Below are 10,730 nucleotides of genomic sequence, written 5' to 3'. Positions count from 1 at the left end.
TGCAGTCAGTGCCCGCATGTAAAAGGCTGTACCAGAGCTTAAAAGTCCTGCCCAAAGGCTGTAGTACAGCAAAACTCATGGCAAGAAGATGGAACGAGCTGCAGTTCCACACCCAAGCACGCAGTTGTTGCTGCTGCCAGCAGCTCCCCCAGCATCCTTTACAACCCGTGGACACGAATCTGCCCTTCATACAGCCACAGTTCCACGGGCATCCCGGATTCACGGGTGCCTCACGTTTTGAATGGAGAGATCTTTATGGAGACACATACTCAACTGCAAACGAGTGACAATTACTCTAATAGCTCAGAATGCCTTTTAAAAGATCTTAAACATTCAACCATCTTTTAAACAACTCACCTTTTTAACTTAAAAGAACACTGGTGGATACTTTTTTGACACCAATTTAAAAATTCTGAAATAGAGATATGCATAGAGACACACACGTATGCCTATGTATTTTGCATCTCCATTTTAGGAATTCCTACCTGTCAAGCATCTTCTCTTTCTGCATTTTGAATTAAAACAGCGTGGGTTTGTTTTGGTTTTTTTTTTCCTGGTACTGTTTTTCTTTCTGTGTAACAAGAAAAATGTATTCACTGAGCCCCACCTGTGGCCCTCAGTCCTCTTTCACATGCAAATAAAATTGTATTTGGCAGCTCTGAAACATTGACAGTAGAATTACATTTTTATGTTCCGTTCTTCCTATTTCATGGAAGTCAGAATGCTCTGGATTACTGTCTGTTACACTATTATATAAAATTTAACCTGAAATCACAATGATAATCAATACTGACAAACTATCCCTGCTGAAAAGTAGCACAACTACTAGCGCTGCTGGAGGGCTGAGTTAGCTAAAGGGGAAGCAGCAGCAGAGAAGGAATTCTATTAATGGAAGGAAGTGTGAAAAGCAGAGAACAAAGCTCAGGAAGGTCTTATAGAAGATTCACGGAGAAAGTATATAAAATTATGAGAAATAAAATCATCATACTGCCTCTTTGTTTAACTGTTGCTGTTGAATGTACAGCATTAGGACAAACTGGTGCCTGACTTAACTATAGAAAACTGACAGCAGCTGTACTTTATCAGGGTTTAGACATAACTACTTCCTGACTTGCCTATCTGCATAAAATATCTCCATACACAACTTAGCTTAATACGTTCTTCAACAGATAAAGCATATCAAGTCAAGGAATCTGAACATCTTTATTTTAATTTACCACAAACACATTAAAAGTAAGCCACTGTTTGTTACTCTTGTCAGTTCTTTATTGGTTTTCATCCTAAAGACTAGCACATTTACAGCGTACATGGATTGGATGAACTAGAATATATAAAACAGTAGCCATATGTTTATGATATATTAATACTGCCCAAAAACAAATAAATAAAAATATTTCAATGCACAAAGCTTGGCAAATACAGTTGTGTTGGGACAAAACAGTGTTGTATTATACAATAATTTTACATGTATAAATGAAACAAAAGGCAACTGTGCTGTAGGTACTTTCACAGAACATACACAGAACATACTTGGCAACAATTTTCTTTTTTTACCTTTGTATGTTTTATAATTTAAAAAAATGTACTCAAAAAAGAACATTAGACAGAACTTCATTGTACAGTAATCCTTAAATTCACCTCTCCTGTGCAACAGAAAAGCTTACTCCACCCTTGTGAAGCGTCCTATGTGGATTTCAAGTTTCACAGTTTTTCTTTTTTGATGAACTCCTCGAGATCTTACTGTTCATTACGCCCTTTAAACAAGCCCATTGATGTGCATGTACTGACAATGTCATATATAAAAAGTTAGCTGGACAACAATGTTTTACATGTAAGCATACTGAAATCAGAATATTTTAAACAAAATAATGCAGTACTTGAGACTGGTATTTTACCACTTTAAAAAGGTGAGCAAAAACCATGCACATACAAAATTCAGTAACATTTTCTGATTACATTGGTATACAAAATAAATAAAGGATCACTAAGCTCTAGAGTAGATCTAATGATTGTTGGCCACAGTCTAAGAGAGTGGCTCTGCTAATTGTTACAATAGACCTCTTTGATATTTTCTTCTGAAGCTGAACATTGGAAGATTTTTAGTGTAACAATACAGGACTTAAAATATAATTAACTATGTTTGAAATATACAAAATAAAATTATCAACTCATAAAAACTAAGGGATATAAAGAGTATAGTTTATACAAAAATAAATGTAGCCAGGGACTGAAGGCTGAGCAGAACTAAAGGAGTAACATGTCTAAAGAGATCCCATTGAAAAGTTTTTCACCATGTTATCTGTTTACATATTAGCAAAAAATAACATAAAATCGAGACATTTATTAACTGGCAAACAGGATTCATAAAACCTCCAAGGGACTGTTCTACTGTAGTTGATTTGTTCAGACCTGGTATAGGTTCTACAATACATTGGTTTTGCACAGAATTCAGTGTTTTGTTATCCTAGAGAGTCTGAAATAATGGTAACAACCTAGTTCAGCAGAACTCTCTGACCTGGTTTTGTGACATGCTGCTCAGTGTTAAACTGCGAAAAGCAAAATGCAAAAACTGATAGACCTGGAACCCCCAAACCTACATGGGAGCAGAATGAACATGACTGATTGATAAGAGCAGTGACAGCACAGACAAACATCAGTGAGAGGGAGAAAGAAATCAGAAAACAGCCACATACTTACCTGGCTGTTGCTATTCTCACAAGAATAAATAAGCATATTTTTCTGTTCTAAAGCTTACATCCTTAAAAACCAAGAAGGAAAGGGCACAGTGTGCTGAACGAAGCTAGCTAGAGATGACTTAATCCTGTTAAAATTTGAAAATTAATGTTTAGCTGTTTTTTAAAAAGGTATTTTAGCTTCAAAGGCATTCTTTGGGAGGTTACTTCCAAGGAGATCTGTTGAACATTTTTTATCAAATGCTATCAAACTGATCACCTTAGTCATAAGCTAGAACACATCTGTGGTTCTTGCACATTAGCGGTAGCACACGAGCAGTTCCTTTCTATCAACATGGGGCGTCACTACCTTCCTCAGAAATACTCTGAAAACAGTCATACTTCCTCCCACCCCCCACCCCAGAATTCTGAACATCTGCCCAGGTAAAACACAAAGGTAAACAGAAACCAATTTGGGTTGTGGAGTAAAGGGGATGCGTCGGGCACTTTGAGCATTTTTGTATTAACATACAAAATTGATTTGGAGGAAAAAAAATATCAAAAACCTGTAACCCCCCCCCGAGATACTAATGTTTCCAATCCTGAAGTGATATAAAAAGCCATGGGTAAAAATATGTTAATTAATACACAACACCATGGAACATACTGAACCGTCACGTGCAACATTAGCAACTTGCTTGGTACACTTGCCTTACAGCAGGGAAAGGGCAAGGGGAACTGCTGCTGGCATTAATGGGTAAGCATCATTACGTTTCTGAAACTTTTTAAAATCAGTTAAGATGTGTGCCCAAGTCCTTATCTGCCAAAGATGACAGGAATTTGTTTTATTTGGACAGAACTAGAAACGAGACCTCATATTCCTGGCCTTTTATGTACTGTTGATTTCATACATGAAGATGGCATCCTATATACAGTAAAACAATTCATACTCCTGGCTTTTAATGTGATTTTTTTTTTTTTTTTAAGTTAAACTTCTGCTTCTTGATTGTAACAATGCATTCTACAGTTATTAGACTGTCTAGGATCCAATCCCTTTTTATTTACAACTTTAGAGTTTTACTCTCAGTTTTAAAAAGTTTATGAAAAGCTCAATCTCAGGTCAACTCAGTATAAAAAGATGTTATGCGAAACAGCTGCCTAAATGCCGTTCCTAGAGTCCTTGCCCATCCAGGAGGTACCTAGCTATTTGCATATAGGTAATTATTAAGTAGCACAACATCTGTTCATCTTACATACACTGAAGGCTATTTAAACGGGCAGAGAGTCATCACACTATTCTCAAGCTAAGGTGTCAGAATAAATGTTACTATAGATTCCAATTCTGTAAGTAACATGCTCTGTATAACCTAGTGAAACGTACAAAAAGGTTATTTATCTCTTCTGGATGACAAAATCATGTATTAATCTAGAGTGTATCCACATGTTTTAATGGAACAGCGATTAAAGGACATAGTATGCTTATGTTTCAACTTTTCCATAAGTTCCTTCTGGAGGCCTGTAATACTTTGGGAAAGCCTTCAGTTGCAGGGAATTAAATGCATACTTGCGACATCCAACATTCTTCATTGTATTTTCTCGCCGACAACCCTCACTGGGGAAAAAAAACAAGCACAAAAAATGACAGCAGTAAAAAGGAAAAAAAAAAAAAAGACTTAAACTAAGATGAAATGAACTGGTTATTTTATAGCATTAACAAAAAGTTGGTTATATTTAATGAGCGTTTAATTAATTTGCCACTGCAAATATTAAAAATGATGACTCATCATACAATGCTAGTAAGAAGCACACAGAATGGACACATGCTATGTCTGATTGCTAGTTTTGCATTTCTAGAAAGCAGCAGTGCATCTACTGAAAAAGTTCTTTCACGATGGTTTCATGTATTTCAGGGTACACTGTTGTGGAGTTCACATGCCGCTTCATTGCACAAAGGATCCCAAGAGATTGCTTACAAGCAGTTCTGATAATTTATTAGTATATTAAGCTGAAAAAGAAAAACTGCTCTCCATAAGAGCTTTAAAGTGATTTTATTGTTCCCTGCATGTCAGTAGTATCAGTACTTAAAGATTAGAGCTAATACAAAAGTAATGACTTTCCAGTTATCTCTGCATGCATAAATGGACTTGAAAACCAACACAGTCTAAAAAAAAAACCTTGATCATGAAATAGCAGCTTTGTGTGGGTGCAAAAAAGATTGGCTGCGTTGACAGTCATCACCCCAATGAAACAAAGCTGTGCAGAATTTAATTTTTACCCAATGCAACTGCCCCACATTACAAAGAGGTTCTCTGCTACAATAAAAAACTACTCCAGTTATAAGGCTTCTTTACACTTGCAAATCTATTTCAGAGTTCCTTTGATTATATCCAAAAACAGACATACAAAGAGGAAGCACTATCTTTTAAATACATGTTATAAATCAATTTAGGCTTGCAGAAGAATGTCTTTCCCTGATAGAGAACTGAAAGCTAAACAGTAAATACTAGAACTTCATGGCAAAGTGTACAGTACAGCATCTTATGGTGGAAATGTCACATTACTCCTCTCTTGGAGATGGCTGCAGCATCTACCAGGTAAACTGTGGTCATCTGATTCAAAAGGAGGGTTTGGATTCTGCTTCAGTTTGACAGCTCTCTTGCTCTTACTGACCTCACCATTCTTCTAATTTTGGTAAATTAAACTGATATAATTGTGTTCTGTATGTACCACCTAGCTTGACTTCATAAAACACTGTCAATTTTTGCTTTAAGAAGCAGTTTTAAGTAAGTCTGAAATTTTTCTCCAAAGCAGATTCTGTGCCTGCCTTTTATAGAATGGATCATACGTGACGACACTATTTTTATGGCACTGGTTTGTGTTTTACAAAACTCTCCTCAAAAAGGCTGTAGCGGTCAAATAGATTAATCAAAAATTTGCAAAAATTATAGTTCAGAGTACAAATAAAACCAGTAAGTTTAACTAGAAAATATGGGTGTCCCTCTATGGCACAGGTGGGCCACAGAGATGGTGACAAAGATATATTTCACACACCATTTCATGTGCCAAGTTTCTTCTGCTGGAGGCACATAAGCAGCAGGCACTACAGCATTTTATATCTGAATGCCTGAATGAAAGCATAGACCAAGCTAAAAATAGAAAAAAAGATGAAAACTTGTCCTCACCAAAGTTTAAGAAAAAAAGAAAAAAAACCTACATTGTTTTCAAAAAGCGTAGGCTTTCACTCTAGATGAATTTAAGGGTGGTCTTACTGCAACCCTATGGATAGTCATAAGCAAAGCCTTCATACGTTATTTAAAGAGATTAATAATCTCAGGGAGTTCAGTGCAGATATGCCTACTAAAGTTACTTTCAGATCTTGTTAGACTGAACCCAGGACAGTCATCACATTGCAAGAACAAGGCCATAGTCCAACTTGACATTTGTTCACTTTGTAAAAAGGAAGATTTTGGTACCCACAGCAAATGAACCAGTGTTCATCAGACAGAAGAGATGATTTGTACAGAGACACAGTGGTAAGACATATTGACACAGGACGTGGATATGTCCAATACCATCATACCATGATTTTAAATCTCAGCAGCAGTAAGGATTTACCTAAATTCATTGCAACTAAAAATAAACAGGAAACAATCTTAAATAAATAAATAAATAAATATATATATATATATATATATATGTATGTCTTTCTTGTTGTTTTTCTTTTCAAAACAAAATTAGGAGAATAGTGAGGAAAAATACCAGGAGATAGTGTACTGTACAGTCTGATTTCATGAAGACACAAATATAACCACATACTTTTATTTTATTTAGAATTTTCACCAAATTTAGGATTTTATTCTAATTTTTATGCTAACTGTGCTTTTTTCTTTTTTAAAGCTTACCTTTCTCAGAAGCTTTCAAATTCCATTAAAAATAATAATACAATCTATAGCTAACTATGTTTCTGAGCAAGTTAATAATAGTAGAAAATAGAAATCACAGTACTAGAACTGAGTTCTCCTCAGAAGCCCAATTTTCTGTCATCTCAGGCACCAAGCGAAGTAAATCCCAGATTTAGCAAACTACATTAAATGAGGTTAGGTTTTTTGATCAGCTATTGCTATTGACAAGCTCTGTCAGACCACTGCATCAACAAAATCATTCAGTTTAAATAGGCCTCTCCTAGTCTGATGTTACATATAAATGATCAAATTTCATCTGCAGTTATTCTGCTTGACTAAACTAGGTAAGCCGCTTTAGTCTCACCACTTAAATCAACTTTAACTTACCATCATTCATTTATCTCTAAGTCACTATCAACATCATAATTTATTAAAGCTGTCCAACGCTTAAAAATGGAAATAACAGTAATATTTAGTCTAGTGTCATTAAAACAAAGCCCAACAGAAAACCTCAAACCCACCTACTAAAGGAGCTAACTGATACCTCCCTGTTCTTGCCTGAAATATTAAAGACCAGTATCTTTAACCTTCAGGATGATAATGACCCTGTTTCAGAGTAAGTTCTATGACAAAGCACCTGAAACAGCAAATGGATCATTAGCAGGCTAATGCCAATTACATCCTCTTCCTAACCACAAGTCATTCTCATTATGTCTTTAATACATTACAAAATGCAGATCTACAAATAGAATGAAATAATTCTGCATGCACACTGCAAGTTGTTTTCTGAGTGGGTACACTAGTCTATTAGAACATACTTAACCATGAGAAAGGAACAAGGCTATGGTTCTACAAACTGTTCAGTAATGTAATTTGGATATTATGCTTTGAAATGAACATAGAAATTTCTTTATTTCTTTAAATAAATTTCTTACAATTTCTTATAAACCCCACCCATGGTTTTATTTTTCTCTTCATACCTCGTAAAAATGAAAGGCAAGATTAGCATATGCTTTAAATATACAAAAAGATACAAATTCTTTTCAGACAGAGTTCCTTTCTCTGGAATACATGAAACAAGTAACACAAAACTGTATTTGGTAAGAGATCTTCAGGCTGGCTAAAGTAACGAGGTAACAGGCCAATCAGACTATGTTACAAGCACTGAAAGCAGAACAATAATTTAAAGTTTCAATACAGTTCTTTTTGATAAAATAATTTGATGTATATTTACAGTTTAGTACAATAGAAACGTAAAATTGTAAGGCATAATAATAATTCTTGGCAGACAATGCTATGACACATTCCTTTGTCCAGCAGATACCAAGTGGCAATACACATTCAAGCACTTTTTTTGTTGTTTTGATTTTTTTTTTAACCTTATCTTCACTTGCAACGTAATCTGGCCACCAGGTATGCTATGCTCAGAAACAGCCACACAATCAGTAAATTGGGGCTGAGAGCTAGTAAAGGAATAGAGTAGAGGAGGCTGGGATCTAGTCTGAAATCTCGGATGGGCACCAAGCCACTCAAGTTCTTCTGGGTGACTACCTCCCGTGTTCCAATGCTGTGAAAAGGAAGAAGGTTGGGAGGAGGGAAAATAAAACAGAAAGACGGACATGCAAATGAATGTATAAAAAGAGATGGCAACACAAGGTGGTCAAGAAAATGAAAAAACATGGAATAAAGCATAACAAAACCAGAAGATGAAGTAAAGAAAGAGTGGAAAAACATCTCAAAAATATGTATCAGCACAGTTACAGAAATAAGGAGAGGGAAAGAGAATAAAAGAGAAAAATAAGAAAGAAGTACTGTAGTCTACTGAAAATAAATACATGTAGGTTGAACATAAATGGTTTTCCATGTTCATTCTTTCAGATTACTAAGCAATAGTATCTCATGCTTCTATATGCCATGCTTCCGCATGCTGCAGAGAAGTGGAGCTCTGAAAAGCAAGCTGAACATGAATAACCATTGTAGTATTTGACCCTTTCAAACATCTTTCCGTGTAGGCTGCAGTGAAATAATTTAACCTCTTAACTACCTATTCAATATGTAAGCAAAAAACCCTAAACCACCCACATATTTTTCTGCTTCAACATGAATTCAAGTGTGTATCAATATGCTTTCAAAAATGCATGCTTCTGAAGTGCCTCAACACACGCACATGAAAGCAAGACATGCTGCACAGCCCATCTCATTATGCCCTGCTTCCTATGTGACTTTGAGCACCAAAAGCCTACAGTGGAGAATGCCTCTGCAGGTAACCCGAGCCTCTGCAGTGTGGCGTTTCATTCTGGATCACTTTTATACCCTGTGCAGTTCAACTCTATTTTTAGTTTACAAAGCACCAACTAAATGCAACCCATGAGCCTGATCCTGTTAGAACATGTGCACTCACTCCATCCATAAAAGGTGATACATAACCCCGCTGGTTGCGTAGCAAGGTTAGGTAACCAACAAACAATGTCTTGGAAGACATCAGAGATACCCTGGAGGTGGTAGAGGAGAAAAAAGGCCTTCAGATGCTGGTGGCACTTCAAGTCAAATGTAATTAGGTGGGCAGGGAACTAAACCAACTGTATTTCTGACCGGGATTAACACATCCAAATTGATGACCAAAATTCACTCCTGGTGCCTACACTGGATAAGGGCAGATTGAAGCTGTGATGCCTACAAATCCCAATGATCTCTCTAGTGTTAGGAAGGTGTATGTGTGTGGCAAGGAGAATCAGTTAAGTACAAAGCTAATGTTGACTGGAAAGTGGTGGATAAAGGCTAACAGAAGAGTCTGGAGGAAGAAAAGTGTTTTAAAATATTGGTAAGTATAACAATGGGAGAGGGAAAGAAGGAGGCCAAGCTCAAAATTACAAGATGACATTATGACCATCACATGCCACATCTCTACCATTAAAAATTAGTACCAAGCTACTCAATTTTACACAAAGACATATGCACATACACATGCAGTGGGAATGGAAGCAAGAGCTGGAAAGTGCTCTCCTTGTCACTGTTGGCCCATGTAGATAATTCCACCCAAGGGGTGAAAAGTCACCTTTCGGAAATACCAAATATACCAAATTGCACACTGTCTTATATCAAAACATTCATCAGCAAACTACCTCTAGGAGAGGACCAGCATAAAGAGAAAAAGCAAATTCCCTGGTAATCCATCCTGTGTATGGGAATCCTCTCTGCGACGAGAGGCCGGGGCTGCCCCATGCTAGACAGAGCCGTTCCCAGACAGCTCAAAGGGACCCACACAGGCACAGCTGAGCCCCTCAGCCACGCTGGTGGTGCCTCATGGAAAGTGTGATAAGAAAAGGCAAAACACTCCATGGCAGTGAGGAGTGATGGGAAAAGATGTGAGAAACAGCCCTGTGAGCACCAAAGTCAGGGAAGGAGGGGAGAAGTTGCCCCAGGTGCTGAAGGAGGGATTCCCCTGCAGCTGTGCAGATGAGCACAGTGGAGCAGATACCCACACTGCAGACTGTCAGGGACCCCATCGTGGAGCAGGTGAATATTTTCTGAAGGAAACTGGAGCCCGTCAAGAGTCCACGCAGGAGCAGGTTTATTGTGAAGGACTGCAGCCTGTGGGAAGGACCCACACTAGAGTCGGGGAAGAGTGCAAGGAAGAAGGAGCAGCAGAGAGAAGCTGTTACAAACTGACTGAAAACCCCCATTCCACATCTGTGCACTGCTTAGTGTGGGGAGGAGGTAGAGGACTTGGGCCTGGCATAAAAGGGGTTTTGGAGGGAATGTGTTTTAATTTTTGTCTTTGTTTCTTACCATCCAAATCTATTGTTAATAAGTTAATCTTCTCTAAGTTGAATCTGTTTTGCCTGTAAAAGTAACTGGAAAGGGATCTCCCTGTGTTTATCTCAACCCACAAGGTCTTCCATCATATCTTCTCTCCTTGTCCTGATAAGAAGGAGTGAGAGAGCAGCTGGGTGGGCATCTGGCAGACGGCCAAGGTCAATCCACCACAATTTTATTCTTAAAGCAGTCAACCAGTGAAGAAATCCAACCAGGCTTTTTAGCACGGCTGTTTTATTGCAGTGAGTGGTCACAGTCAAACATGACAGTCAGGGCACCATGGCAGCTAGGCAAGATTACTTCCCTCACCCCATTTCCAGCTGCTTTTCAAGAGCCCCTA

General features: G+C 37.6%; 1 protein-coding gene across 20 annotated transcripts in view; it reads right to left on the bottom strand.

Annotated features, from left to right (window-relative positions):
• Positions 1 to 1,248: 1,248 nt before the first annotated feature.
• Positions 1,249 to 10,730, bottom strand: part of INPP4A (inositol polyphosphate-4-phosphatase type I A) — a 97,653-nt gene continuing 88,171 nt past the window's right edge. For all 20 annotated transcript variants that reach the window (XM_026859685.1, XM_026859657.1, XM_026859712.1 and 17 more), the window contains one exon: positions 1,249 to 4,284. In XM_026859685.1, the coding sequence (XP_026715486.1) occupies positions 4,152 to 4,284 (133 nt within the window). In that variant the 3' untranslated portion in view covers positions 1,249 to 4,151. The remainder of the gene's footprint in view (positions 4,285 to 10,730) is intronic.

This window comes from Athene cunicularia, assembly GCF_003259725.1.
Source record: "Athene cunicularia isolate RWA chromosome 1 unlocalized genomic scaffold, athCun1 chr1_part1, whole genome shotgun sequence".
NCBI classification, from domain to species: Eukaryota; Metazoa; Chordata; class Aves; order Strigiformes; family Strigidae; genus Athene; species Athene cunicularia.
Note: the sequence above shows the minus strand (reverse complement) of the source record. Positions and strands in the feature narration are given on the sequence as shown.